At 41.2% G+C, this 15,164-nt stretch overlaps 2 protein-coding genes across 2 annotated transcripts in view; both read right to left on the bottom strand.

Moving 5' to 3' along the window:
* Window positions 1-6: 6 nt before the first annotated feature.
* ppp1r14aa (protein phosphatase 1, regulatory (inhibitor) subunit 14Aa) lies at window positions 7-9,397 on the bottom strand. The gene is made up of 4 exons (XM_005935995.3): window positions 8,969-9,397; window positions 6,222-6,302; window positions 5,765-5,797; window positions 7-258 (listed from the first exon to the last, which is right to left on the bottom strand). Exons 1-4 carry the CDS (start codon window positions 9,155-9,157, stop codon window positions 76-78), a joined length of 486 nt encoding a protein of 161 aa, XP_005936057.1. The 5' UTR covers window positions 9,158-9,397; the 3' UTR covers window positions 7-75.
* A 2,103-nt stretch (window positions 9,398-11,500) lies between these two features.
* Window positions 11,501-15,164, bottom strand: part of dlb (deltaB) — a 5,200-nt gene continuing 1,536 nt past the window's right edge. The window contains exons 5-7 of the mRNA XM_005935996.2: window positions 14,233-14,594; window positions 13,624-13,840; window positions 11,501-13,426 (exon numbers count right to left, since the gene is read on the bottom strand). Of these exons, the coding sequence (XP_005936058.1) occupies window positions 12,729-13,426; window positions 13,624-13,840; window positions 14,233-14,594 (1,277 nt within the window). The 3' untranslated portion in view covers window positions 11,501-12,728. The remainder of the gene's footprint in view (window positions 13,427-13,623; window positions 13,841-14,232; window positions 14,595-15,164) is intronic.

Below are 15,164 nucleotides of genomic sequence, written 5' to 3'. Positions count from 1 at the left end.
GTGTGTGTGTGTGTGTGTGTGTGTGTGTGTGTGTGTGTGTGTGTGTGTGTGTGTGTGTGTGTGTTTATTGGGCCATCAGAGGGTCTGATTTTGCTCTTGGTTGTGGTGAAAGTGGTGGTGGTGCTGTGGGTTGTTGAAGTGATAAGGCTCATGGCGATAGTGGCCATGACAGATGACAGGATGCTCGATGCCTTCACTCTGCAGCTCATCCTTCCTGTGAACTCCTTGTAGCTTGACCACCAGCTCCTTGATGAAGGTCTGAGGGTGAAACAGAAACCCAGTCCGTTAAGAGATCTTTCACACTTAACAGCACAACCTAAATCTAATCATTTCTGTCTATAATACACAAGATATAGTATTTAAAAAGTATTCCATGACTCTGCCCACAAAACAAACAAAAAACTAAACAAAAATAGAATTTGAATCATAAATCGATTGACAATGGGGTTAATCCTACCCACAGCACTCAGGCTTACTGCAGTTTACTTTGGTCTTTTTTTGTTTAAAATAAAAGATGACAGTAATAGCACCTCCTTATGGCTCACTGACTGAAGCAACACTGGACAATAGTAGAATTTAATACAACTAGAAAGTAAAATGAAGTTACAATGAGCTCAATATAATTACACGTATGTACTGTGTAACAACTGCAACCTCTTCAGGAACTCAGTTATGCCTTTGCCAGTTGTAGCCCTGATTAGATACGCGAGATTGGTAATACATTAAAGATGGGAACTTTTTTAATCAGATATTTAGGGTTTGTTTTTTTATAGATTTTATTTATAGGAGACCATAGTTGTGTCGGTTGCAACATACTTTATATGTGGAACCATCTGGAAGCATCTGAATCTACTATTACAACCCTGCAGCCCTTATCAGAGAATCAAAAAACAAACAGCTTCTTATTTGATAACGATTAATTGTTGTGAGGCACGAAGCAGAACCAAATGTAGCGTTTAATCATTTTTCCACACATTCTTGTTTAAGAGTATTCAGTGTTCATATGTCCATAGATGGAAGAATGTCTCGAAGAGCACCAGAGTCCCGGGAGAATGACCTCAAGGCTGCGACGAGGGAGGTCCCCCCCTCCACCCCCCCTCCATGTTGTGATGTGGTGTAAATGTCCTCATGAGTAACTACTTAATCTGGAGTTAGATAAAAGTTTAAATGGTCAAAGTAAGGTCTAGTCCATGTGTATAGAGGTTTAAACACAGAGTCATCATCTTTTTCTTTAAAAAAAAAAAAAAAGAAAAAAAAACATAACTGAAATGCTGTTAAACCAATAAGGTAAGTAAAGTAAGTAAAACTTTATTTATATAGCACCTTTCAAGATAAAAATCACAAAGTGCTTCACAGAAGCTAAAACCTAAAAATAAAAATCAACTAAAAGCAAGTTTAAAAAGATGAGTTTTTAGCTGTTTTTTTTAAAAGCGACCACTGAGTCCACAGATCTCAGGCTCCTGAGATCTGTGGGAGAGAGTTCCACAATCTGGGGGCCACAGTTCCAAAAGCTTTGTCGCCTTTTGTTTTCAGCCTCGTGTGCTGGACAGCAAGCAAGCCCTGGTCACATGACCTCAGGGACCTGCCGGGAATGTATGGAAAAAAAAACTCACATATGTTGGTGCTTGTCCATGCAGAGCCCTGAAAGTCAAGGTCAAAACCTTAAACCGGATCCTGAATTTAACGGGGAGCCAGTGCAGCTGGATCAGTAGGGGTGTGACATGGGAAAACTTGGAGGACTTGGTCAGAAGCTTTGCAGCAGCGTTCTGAACAACTTGCAGACGCTCCAAAGAGGCTTTACATAAACAAGTAAACAAAGAATTACAATAGTCCAGACGAGATGAAACAAATGCATGAATGACAATTTCTAATTCGGAGCGCGATACAATGGGACTCAGCTTAGCAATGTTTCTCAAATGATAAAAACAGGAGCGAACCAAAGATTTTACATGGGCATCCAAAGTCAGAGCTGAGTCAATACTAACACCAAGGCTCCTGATAGACGGTTTTGCAAATGTAGCAAGTGGACCCAAGTTTTCCATAACACTAGGTACAACATTTTTAGAAGCACAAACAAGAACTTCAGTCTTCTCCTCATTTAGTTGAAGAAAGTTTCCAGCCATCCAACATCTAATGGAGTCTATGCACTTGTGCAAAGGTGGTGATGTAACCATGCTAGCAAGTAAGCCTCTGACAGTTTTCACTTTTCCCTGTCTGCACATCTACAGAGCTCCCAAATATCTTCTCCCTAAAAGGCGTTTTCCAAATGATCCAGTGTCAGTGAACCAAAACTTCATGCGTATGTGGATGAAAGGTTAAATGCATAAAATTGCTACAGTTTAAAAGATTTTAGTGGAAATAACAAAAAAATAAAATAAAATAAAATAAAAAAGGGGAATACATGTCATCACAGCAGATATCTTTCTGAAAGTGCTACAGCTACTGTTATATTCTTCAAAGTCATACGCCAGGGGTAGGGGAACTCCAGGCCTCAAGGCCCAGTGTCCTGCAGGTTTTAGATGTGTCCTTGATCCAAAACAGCTGATTTAAATGGCTACATGACCTCCTCAACATGTCTTGAAGTTCTCCAGAGGCCTGCTAATGACTATGTCATTAGATTCAGGTGTGTTGGCCCAGGGCGATATCTAAAACCTGCAGGACACCGACACTTGAGGCCTGGAGTTCCCCCACCCCTGCCATACACCAACACAATACAGAGCAGCTACAGGAACTACCAACATAGAAGTCGATTATGTTGTTAATAATCTTATCTCTTCACTGCACACGACTCTGGATACTGTAGCTCATCTAAAAAAAAAAGAAAGCCTCAAACCAGAGGTGCTTGCCTCACCAGTATAATTCTTAAATGCGAACCTTAAAGCAGACAACTTGTAAGCTGGAGAGGAAATGGTGCCTCAGTAATTTAGAAGATCATCATTTAACCTTGAAAAATAAATTGTTGCTATATTTTTTTAAAGCCCTCTGTAAAGCTAGAGCCACTTATTATTCATCACTGACTGATGAAAGTAAGAACAATACCAGGTTTCTTTTCAGCACCGTAGCCAGGCTGACAAAAACTCAAAGCTCTGTTGAGTAAAGCCTGAGGAAGTCAACTTCAGTAATAATTTTCTCCAAACCATCAATGTGTCTTTTAGACCCCGTTTCTACAAACCTGCATAAAGAAGTGCTGCCATTAATTAATGTTTCAATCTCTAATAACCGGCTATGTACCACAGGCCTTCAACCTGGCAGTAGTTAAACTGTTACCAGCAGTCTTAGCTAATTATAGGCCAATCTCCAACCTTCCTTTCATATCAAACATCCTTGAAAGAGTAGCTGTCAAACAGCTAACAGATCATCTGCAGAGGAATGGTTTATTTGAAGAGTTTCAGTCAGGTTTCAGAGCTCATCACAGCACAGAAACAGCTTTAGTGAAGGTTACAAATGATCTTCTTATGGCCTCTGACAGTGGACTCATCTCTGTGCTTGTCCTGCTAGACCTCAGTGCAGCGTTCGATACTGTCGACCATAATATCCTATTAGAGCGATTAGAACATGCAGTAGGTATTACAGGTACTGTGCTGCAGTGGTTTGCATCATATCTATCTAATAGACTCCAGTTTGTGCATGTAAATGGAGAGTCCTCTTCACACACTGAGGTTAATTATGGAGTTCCACAGGGTTCAGTGCTAGGACCAATTCTGTTTACATTATACATGCTTCCCTTAGGCAGCATCATTAGAAGACATAGTGCACATTTTCACTGCTATGCTGATGACACCCAGCTCTATCTGTCCATGAAGCCAGATAACACACACCAATTAGTTAAACTGCAGGAATGTCTTAAAGACAAAGACCTGGATGGCCACTAACTTCCTGCTTCTTAATTCAGATCAAACTGAGGTTATTGTACTCAGCCCTGAAAAGCTTAGAAATATGGTATCTAACCAGATTCTTACTCTGGATGGCATTACCTTGGCCTCCAGTAATGCTGTGAGGAACCCGAGTGGTTTTTAACAGGATATGTCCTTCAATGCACATATTAAACAAACATGTAGGACTGCTTTCCCCCATTTGCATAATATCTCTAAAATCTGAAATATCCTGTTGCCGAGTGATGATAGAAAGCCTAGTTCATTCATTTATTACTTCAGGCTGGAAGTCATTATCAGGAAGTCCTAAAAACTCCCTGAAAAGCCTTCAGTTAATCCAAAATGCTGCAGCAAGAGTACTGACAGGGCCTAGAAAGAGAGAACATATTACTCCTATATTGGCTTCCCTTCATTGGCTTCCTGTTAAATCCAGAATTGAATTCAAAATCCTGCTCCTCACATACAAGGTCTTAAATAATCAGGCCAGTAATATTATCACCCCAATACTCTAGTTTCTAGAATCTCCTCCAAGCGGTCGAAGCAGATGGCCGTCCCTCCCTAAGACTGAGTGTGTCTGCGGTTTCTTCCTGTTAAACTGGATATTTTTCTTTTCACGGTTGCCAAAGCACTTGGTCATAGGGGGTTATCACATTGTTGAGGTTCTCCTGTATTATTGTTGGGTCTTTACCTTACAATATAAAGCACCTTGAGGACACTGTTGTTGTGATTTGTGAGTTGTTGGTAGCATGTGATCGTGATGCCTTTAATTTTATGTTTAGCATTACACTTGGTTAAGCTTTTCGCTGCTTTAGCTACTTGAGCCCTATAGTTTGTTGAGACATGCAATACCCAGATATATTGTGTTATGTAACAGTCTACGTGCAGGTGAAAAAACCAGATGCCCCTGCCATGTAGAAATACTCCCTGTCCACATTTGTTTACTATGAACATTCATAAACATTCATCAGAAGTACTAAATCTCTGTGTTAGTATCAGCTGTAGCTGTTGCAGGTGTTTTACATTCATTCATTACCTTCATTAATTGAATCTATTTTAAAACAATATTCACCTAGTCATACGTGCACTGACTGTTGAATATTGTATGTGTGCTTGCTTCAGTCATCACCGGTGCAAACGTCACATCCATCCACAGCTGTCCAGCATGGAAACTTTAGACTTGGACTGCTCACGTTTATTTAAGATAAACTTTGCAATCGATTTCTGCACAAACAGGAGTGTGGTTTTTGTCCCTTCCACTGTTAGTAGTGCAGACTGTACAGAAAAGATAGATGCAGCAACCGTGAAACCATTAACCGAGTTATGGACTAACATTTTTGAAGCCTCAACAGCATTTCGGCTGCCCCCATGTTAATCTTTGTCGATCTTGTCAGGCACAAAGGCATCCACTGCCAAAACAATACTCTGCTTCAACATCTATTTTTCTTTAAATGAGATCATCAGTGACTAAATGCTAACAACTGAGATCATCAACTCATTAGGAAAGTGTTTATTGAAGTCATACTGAAAACTTTACTTTTTAGGGCATATAGTCCATGGTGAGGAGAGGATATAGAAGGGAGGAAAAAAATGTTTCAGTGCTTGGATAAAAGTGAATCAGTTTAATCTAATCCATATCCAAAAAGTCTAATAAATTAAGTCTGAGTTAAAAAAAATAAAAATGCAGCTCCTACACTGACTCTGTTTGTTCCAGAGAGCCTCATTGTTTCAATCACTGAACTGGAAAAAAAAAAGGAAAAAAAAAAAGAAAAAAAAAAAGTTGTTGCTGAGGAATGTGGAAGGACCGCAGGAAGAAAGACGGGCTGTAGCTTTAGTTTAGCTCACGTGCATGTTTGCATCAGTGCTTGTAAATGTAACTTGCAGTTTTAACTTACCGCTGTGCTGCTTCTGCACTTTTGTAGAAGTTCCTGTTTTTAAAAAAAGGACAGTGTTAAAACAAACCTTAAGTTCACACAACTGTATAAAAAAAAAAAAAAGTTTGTATGAAGATGATTTGACTTATCAAACTTATCGTTTTGACTCCGTTTTGCTGATTTCTAACTACTATTTTCCATTATTATTGTTATGTGGACATATCTATAGCTAATGAGAACGTAGCAACCTGTATAAAATTTAATTTGTAAATTTCTTTGTTCGTTGTTACATAAGGGGGTTTGTCTTGAAGAGTGTCTACGTCTACCTGCTCAATTTTGGACTTGTATACCAACCTCATTAATGCACCTTGTGTTTTTTACTTTATTTATTTGGTCAGAAATAAAAAACAAAACAACACGTCCATTTATCTCATGCCAAAATTGAAAAGATAGCGATAAATGCAACAGGTCATATTACCTGCAACTTTTTGACTCGCTCCTCTTCATTCGGAAGGTCGAGCAAATCGTCAATGTTAACCTCCTCTGGCATGTCACTCTCCTGAGGGAAACACATGGACATGGAAGTAATGAAAACACACATGTGGAACGCTTCAGTGAGTCATCGTAGAAGGCATACACACGTCACAAGAATGTGACAGATGCATGCTACAATACTGATTTTGTTATCAGTTGAAAAATCAAGTATCGTCCGTTTTCCTGCAGTTGGCATGCACTCAGCTTTAAATGCTTTGTTCATCTGTTTCTTTGTTTAAGGGGCAACCTATGGCGTTGAAAAACTAGGCCAATGCGGAGGTTTCAAAGACTGCTGTTTGTCTAGATAGCAACTGAAGCTGGGTTCAAGAGTTAGTCATTCCCCATAGAATCACATATTAATATGCCCAGCTTTATAGCACTAAAAAGCATGTTTGCAGCTTGGTACAAAGAACTGTTTCAGCCTCTGTGGATAGTTTCCCCCTTCATAATTATTTTGAATGAAATTCACTTGGATACAAAAGTTTGGGGGGTGGCCGCTTTGATTGCCAGGTGGCCAGAAATAGGCAGCTGGAGCTGGTTTAAATCTGCCTCAGATTAGACCTTATCTACTACTTTAAGTCATTACACTGGATCTTTACGGTGTTTGTGTTGTCGGTGCCTTTTGGAGCAGGTACTAACTCATAACTTAAGACTTTGTCCTTTCAGTTGTCAGTGGATCCAAAGTAACTATGATCATGTGAACAAAACACATCCATCAAACTGGCGATCACTACTGCAAACCAACCACCAGCTTTATCTCTCTGTAGTTACTACTACTACTTCCTTCATTCGTAAGTTCTTTAAAGTATTTATTTCATTTTCTCAGCACTCTTTATTAATTAGTACATTTTCATGTCTATCCTTGATCACCCTGACCTGCTGCACATCCTTTCCAGTTCAAGCTCTCTGCCAAGCTAGTGCAAGTCCTTCTCTCCTTCAGTGTCCAAGCTAGCATAAGCTCACTATAAGCCTTTTCTTTTACTTTGTCTGTCTTTGCTGTATGTCTAGCCTACCCCAATCCACTTTCTTCATCTATGTACCGATCTCAATTTTTCTGTGCCAGCTTCCTCCTTTGAATATTTTTGTGTACTTGCTCATTCCACTGCTGAGTCTCCTGGTCTTCTTTCATTTGTCCAGACGATACAGCAAATACTTCAACACGTCAGCTGTACTTTCCCAGTTATCTGGTAACTCTTCACTACCACCTAGAGCCTGTCTCAACTCTTCCACTTCAACTGGCTAATAAAAACCATAAAAAGGAATAGGCTGAGATTAGGATAGGATTCACTCCCCGGGAATGATAATTTTTGGAATACAAACAGCTGATAAATTAAAATTAAATCTAACAGAAAGTCACCATTGGATGGGGACTTTCACCATTTGGATGAACATTTTCTAATATGATGGTCTAAAACATCTTCATACACACCACACCATTCAGAGAGTCCTCACACCCTCTGGACTTTTGCACAACTTTACAGTAATATTCTTACCAGATGTCCGTTAGTCAGCACATCCACAGTACGCATACTTACAGGGACTTTCTGAATACCCAAGTTCTAAAGGTAGGCTACCTTTATGCTGAGAAAAGCGATTCAGCCATGTGTAAATGTCCATTTTAACAGTCACTAAGTTAAAAAGACTTCCTGAAACATTTAACCTCCATGTCCAAATAGTACTTTAAGCTTTAATAGTAGCTGGAATATTTACATTCAGCCTGCAAACATTAATTGCATTGTTTAGGCTGTGGGGACCAAATGTTAACAGTGTTCATGTAATAGGCTACAGTAAGAGTGGCGTGTTCTGTTTGAACAAACAGCTATTGTACAAGCTGAGTGAAGGGCCAGTCCACCCACCCATGCACACCAGTGCACTGCACTGCCTTTGTGATCAGGCCCCTGGCACTTATAGGACTGCAACTCTATGCACTATAACAGCAACTCCTGTTAAGCTCGTTTTCTTTTTTAAAACAATGAAATGCTGTTCTTGAGTGTGACATGACCTTATGTTGCATAATCATACTTGGTTGAGTAAGGTCGGTTCACTGTAAAGGACCATTTTACAAACAAAAAGCATTTGTCTCACTCAGAATCTTCTGGGTATGGGGATGATGAGAAAATTGGTATGTTCGCTCCTTTTTATTTGGAGAGATGACTTATCATTGTAACCATCTGAATGCTGCCATTTTAAAATCAAACCAGACTTTCATTATAACTCTTAAGTCCAAAAACAAGAAACTTTCCCTGCAACTCCTGTTGAGGGATTCTAACATCTTGTCAGCTGCTTCCCAGATGTAGTGTTTACCCCCTCCTGGGACATAAAACCAGCATTCTCCCTCCTACCCCCTCTTCCTTTTCTCCCAGTTCCACACTGCCCATGTAAGGCAGAAAGCTCCAAGACAAATACAGATTTGTGAGACGGGAACAGCAGCAGATCTCACATCTACAGGATGTTTGGCCTTGTAAGGACAACATAGTGCCCCACCCCTCATTCCCTAAACACCTCATAAATCAACAGAGACCTGAAGATGAGTCTCAGGAAAGTGTCTTCACGCAACATTCTTGTTTAAATATAATATTTTCCATTTCGCATTTCAACTTCTTCTCAACTCGAAAGCTTTTAAACGTGTTGGACACGCAGACAGTACTGTGCAGTATCCTAAATCAGTTCACTTCTCTCAGAGACACCCACCTGCCCCGCGTACAGTCTATCCAGGCTCTCGTCGATCCACTTCTCTACGTCGAGGCGTCGCTGCAGCTCCTTCCTGTTGTACTTCACCGTAACCCGGGCATGTCTCTTCGGGATGCTACGACTGCACTCTTCGCCGGCGTTTTCTTCGAGCGCTGCGTCTGTCCACTCGGCTGCCATCTCTGCTGCCATCTCTGCTGTGGACTGGTCGGGCTGGTTTCTCGCCTTTTTGACGCGCACGGACGGGAGAGGAGCTGGGAGGCGACACAGCTCCCACCTTTTTTTTTTTCCTTGTTCCTCTTGAGATGTTTTTGTGATTTGATAAAAACTGAATTGAATTGAATCTTTGGCTTCTCTGGAACATAGAGCAAGTCACTGAACCATTCCGATTGTAAAACCTTTAATAAAAACAAGAAAAGAATAAATAAATACATGAAAATAAAAGAAGAGATATTTTCACTTTCTAATTACTCAGCTGTGCCTGGTTAACCGATTGCGTCACTTAAGCTCATGATGTCACAGGCGCAACGTGTGTAAGCGTTCACGGGGGGCACATGGCATGCACACCTACCACCACCTCAGGCACTTAGCGAGACCTCTGAAAGGGAGTGGGTCCTTTCTCTTCAACAACTAATCTTTTTACGCTGCGTTACGCGGATGCATCCATCGGTGTGCATTTAAATAGAATGTTAGTAAGTGTTTACTATCTAACACTATGTGCTTGGAAAGTACACTTACATAAAAAGAGCATAGGAAAAAGTGCTGGAGTGACTCCTAATGGGATGAGCCATGAGAAGAAGAAGAAGAAGATTTGATTGAGAAGCATTGAGCTGCTACTTACCCTTTAAATTCTGTGGAAGCACCAAGAGTGTACTTTGTTTAGGAATCTTCCCAATAACACATAGTAAAACTTTCTTTCTTACAGCTATACTCATTTTCCATTACCTTTCACAGCTTGACAAATGGGTTAAGGTTGGGTGGTTGTAATGGTGATTGGATCTTATTCACCACTCAATATTCTTGGTCTAGAAGCCATAAAAGAGGGAATGCACCCCCCCTTCAACCCTTAGGGAACATACCATCTGTCAGCCTCTCTCTGCCACAATGACATGGCAGCTGGAATCAAGCATCTCATATTTAGATTTATCAGACCAAGTTCAAATATCTTCTGGCCAAATGTCCATGATTCTTTGTTCTCATCTTGTTGGTGAACCTCATCAGTGGTTTATTTTCTTTGAAAGCCTGATAAACACCTGATTCTGAGACATGGCTGCAAAGCACTGAGCTGAGCTCTGATCTGAGCTGCTGTTAACTGTTGATTTCTCAGGCTAGTGACTCCAATCCACTTTTGTTTAGTATCAAAGGGAATTGTTGGAGATCTGGAGAAGTTTCATCACAGCGTTTGGTGGTTATTATTGTAGCTGCAACTGACACTTTAGACATTCTTGAAGACTGGATGAACTATAATTTCTCCTTACTCAGCTGAGCATTTCTAACATGGATTACTGCAGCAGTTGAATGAAGCTGTTTGCTGTATTTCAGCACAGCCGAATGTCTGATTAGAAGATAGAAATTAATGTATTTTTTGTTTTATTTTGCAGTTGTCTCAAGGCAGTTTATACTGTTTGGTAAAGACCCTTCAACATTAGAGTAAGAACTCCAGCGATCATCCCCTATGAGCAAACACATGACAGCTATTAGGAGCAAGTACGCCCTTTTAAAAGGGAGGAGCAGATATTTTCCCCCACAATTTAGGAGATTGGCAAATTAATAATTCCCATTAGTGGCATATATGAATGCATTGGGAGAGAAATAGGGGGTTAAGGGAAGGCATTCAGTGCATCATGAGTCTGTCATCATAGCTACAGTAAGGGGCTAACTGTAAGCTTTATCAAACCAAGTTTTAGAGAAGGTTTCTGTCTCCTTAATCTAAACTGCGAGCTGATTCCACGTGAGAGGGTCCTGAAGGCTTAAAGCTGTCTCTGATTTTAGTTATTTTCTCATTCCAGATGTATTTACACCAGTAACATGCAGAGCTTTTATCAAGAAAAAACATGGAGGAAATCTATAATATTAATTAATAAATAAACATGTGATACAGTTTCCTCACACTTTTTAGATAGCTGTAAAAAACACCGTCCTGCATATTGTCTTTTAACTATGTCACAGCGTTTATACATAAATTCTGTCCTGCAGCTGTTGTAGTTAGTACTTTCCGTCTCACTTTAACATAAAAATCCAGAAGTGTTTTGAGCTACCCTATCATTTCTTTACATTTTGCCTCCAAGGAGACAGAATCACTTCTATTGTAATTGCCATCTTTAGTTACTTTCTTACAAAAACACCTCATTTGTTCTGATTTCTTTAGTTGAATCTATGAAAAGTGCCAAACAGAACATAGTTTGATGGGTATAAAATAGCATCAGCGAGTTCATTCCTGAAGAGCTATAAACTAAAAACTTGCTGTATCTCAGCAAAGTGTGCAGTGTATTCCTGGAAAAAAAATCTGAGGAAGCAGAAAAATTGGAAGGGAAAATAGGTTTAATAAACTGAACAGCATCTGTTCAGTTAACAGAAGCCTCATCAGGAATGGTCACAGCGGTAGGGTGGCTGCTAAGAAGCCATTCTTAAGGAAGAGAAACAGGGAGAAAGGTCTGAGGTCAGCCAAAGTACACAAGAACCGGACTGATAGTCACTGGTTCGAAATTTCCGTGTGTGAGTGCAATGAAGATGCATTTTTCAGCATCTTGACCTTTTTTTTTTTTGAGCGAATTAGTAAATAGTTAAACTAGTTTATTTAAAAATATATATTTGAGCTCTGAAGTCATTGCCTCCTAGATCAACCAGAATATAAATCACCACTGATACCATGTAAAACAGGACTGTTCAAGCCTGTGGAACAGAATCCTAAAATCTCGGATCGCTTTAAAGCAAAGTTTTATTTCACATCACAACCATGACATAATGAACTTACAAATAAATAATATGAATGAAAAGATGCAACATAAAACAAACTTTGGCATGAACTCAAAATGGCACATGAACAGCAGTACTATATTATATATATTTATATAAATTACAGTGATGGCTGACGTTATGTGAAAAAGCACATTCTCATTATATCCCTGCCCATCATATCTTTGGGATATCTCACACAGCCTACAAAACATCCATGCACAGCATCAAGCATCGGTCTTCATTTAGCATCATATAAATATATCTCTACATCTGTGACAAAGTGAAACCATAAACACGAGTTTTCAAATAAATAAATAATAATTAATAATAAAAGGATAAAAAAAATGATGGTACGCACAACAAGGAAATAATGGCAAAAGGAAGATTGAAAAGCAAAAGAAAATTTGAGTGTTTAAAAAAAACAACAACAAAGTGAACATATTCAAAAGAATAACCCAGCAAAACACATCTGGGCAGTTTTCCAAAAGAGGCCTGGATATCGGATCTTCCTGTATTTGGTTTTGTGTTTTAGGTCCTATGAACAGTGGATCATATTATTTGTCTCTTTGGGTCTTACACATGGAAGAGCTTGGCCCCGGATACCTTCTCAGTAATAAATCATCTATATCAGAATAGTTTATTTGTCACAATTTTGCTTTTTTCAGTGATGTTTATATTGGTTTGTGAGCACGAGTGGTTTCCACCTTGTGGATTTACTCCTTCCCTCACTGTACATATCGAAAGAGGAGCAACAAGTGCTAATGTGTTTCTTTCCCTGTTTTTCAAATCTGTGCTTTGTCGCTTTTCATCTCAGTCCTGCCTCATCTCTCCACATGAAGTCCTGACGCTCCCCTCTGGAGAGGCTGTTCTCCACAGGGTTGTGCCTGTAGCCCGGTCTGCCGTCTGGGCAGAGGGAGAGGCTGAGACGGGCTGTGCTGTTGCTGATCTTGAAGAGGCCATTGGGGCCGAGGAAGGCGTCTCTTTCGCTTCCACCCAGGTTGTTGACTGTCTCCAAGTCGTTATAAACTGCAGTGTCTCTTAGCTGCTTCCTTCCCTGCATTCTCCTCCTCCTCCTCAAGTAGAGGATCCCTGCAACCAGGACTAGTACCAGAATAGCCAGAGCGCAGGAGAGGGTGAGGGTAGTAGATGAGGGTTGGGAGGTTTGGCGCAAAGCTGGCTTGAAACTGGGCTGAAGCGTGAACTCACAACTGGGACCCATAAAGCCCTTGGGGCACTGGCACACGGGCCCAGTGAAGTGGGTGAAACAAGTGCCACCGTTCTGACAGGGATGGGCGCCACAGGCATCTGAGCGCACGCTGCAGTTCTTGCCAGTGTATCCCAGAGTACAGGAGCAGGTGTAGTCATTTACACCATCTTGGCAGGTTCCAGCATTCTGGCAGGGACTTGAGGCACAGTCGTCAATGTTAACCTGGCAGTTGGCACCTGTGAAGCCTGCCTGACAACGACACAAGATGCTCTGGCCGAGATCCAGACACTCACCGCCTGCAGAAGAGAGAAACACTCTGTTCAGCATCCATTAAATCAGAAGGTGGCCAGTCGTTTAAAGAAGGAGTGTTAATTGGATTACATTTGGTACAAGTGCATTCATGCAGAAGTGCTGAGAGTCACACTTCACCACTGACGAAGAGCCAAGGTTGGTTGATTTGTACTTCAGCCACAAGATGTCGCCGTACACTCACCATTTAGACAGGGCCTGTTGCTGCAGCGGTCCAGCTTCTTCTCACAGTTGGAGCCAGTGTAGCTGGGAGGGCAGCGGCAGGTGTAGCCTCCAGTCATTGTCTCCACACAGGTGCCGCCATTGAAGCAGGGACCATCTGCACAAGTCATGGCAATGATCTCACAGTTCTTCCCATAGAATCCCTGAGGACAGGTGCAGGAGTAGTCGTTCTCCAGGTCCTGTGGAAGGAAAGAAAACCTTCAGCTCAAGGAGCAACGATCTAGAAAATAGGACGTAAGCAGCCAATCTATTTCGCTGCCAAGAACTATTCTGTATGCATTGTGTCAAATCTTCTGTAGACCAGTAGAGAGCAATCATCTAGTTCTACTCCCTCAAGTGCAATTTTGACTTTTCTTTTATTTCTTTCTTTCTTTCTTTCTTTTTTTGTTAGCACAATTTATAATCCATCCATTCATTTTCTTCTGTTGTTTGCAGTATATTGCTGCACATGGCCTATCCTATCTCCTGCTGTTGTGAAACTTAAACTTGCCTGCATGGGATCAGTTTTTCTTATCTTATCTTGCTCTTATTGCATCTTTATAATAAGCAGACAAACTGATTGTTGACTCACATTGCAGCTGCCTCCGTTCTTGCAGGGGTTGCTGTCACACTCGTTGGTCTCCAGCTCGCAGTTGGTACCTCCAAAGCCGGGCCGGCAGTTGCAGGTGTAGCTGCCCTGGCCTGTGTTGGTGCAGGTGGCACCATTGGCGCATGGCTTGTGGTTAGTACAATAGTTCAGGTCCTGGTCGCAGAAGAGGCCCCCCCAACCCTCCTGACAGTTACACTGCCACGGCTGGCTGCATGTCCCATGGAGGCAGCCTGGGTAGCGGACGCATTCATTGCAGGAAGGGCCCTGCCAGCCCATGCGGCACGTACAGCCCCCTGGGGCCTCGCAGTAGCCATGCCTCTCACTGCATTCCGCCGAGCAGATGGCTGGGGAGGAGAGGGAGGGGAGGGTGTGTGATTACAATGGGCACCCCTTCTCATACATCTCACACACAAACACATACAGGGCCCCATGTCTGACCCCAGCCCTGTTCCAGACTTCACTATTGGTTAAGCATTAAGCCAAGCAGCTGGTAGGCACACTGCCGGAGAAAATGCTTTCTTTTATCTCTTCCCGATTACATGCACACAAGTACACACACACACGTGCACACACACACACACACACACACACACACACACACACACACACACACACACACACACACACACACACGTAGCCTGATCACCTTGAAAAATGTGTATGTCTAACAATGGTCACAGCTCTTTGTCACATTGTAACACAACAAAAGGTAGATGGAATACCAAACCCCGCCTTATTAAAAAAAAACTCTACAGGATATCTGCTGATGAGCATCTGTGTAATGTTTTTATAAATCTTGCTCATCATATTTTTTATACATATCTATCTATCTATCTATCTATCTATCTATCTATCTATCTATCTATCTATCTATCTATCTATCTATCTATCTATCTATCTATCTATCTATCTAT

Source organism: Haplochromis burtoni, unplaced genomic scaffold, assembly GCF_018398535.1.
Source record: "Haplochromis burtoni strain Fernald_Lab_line unplaced genomic scaffold, NCSU_Asbu1 Contig_24, whole genome shotgun sequence".
NCBI lineage: Eukaryota > Metazoa > Chordata > Actinopteri > Cichliformes > Cichlidae > Haplochromis > Haplochromis burtoni.
The sequence above is the reverse complement of the archived record's forward strand: the minus strand, read 5'-3'. Positions and strand labels throughout refer to the sequence as shown.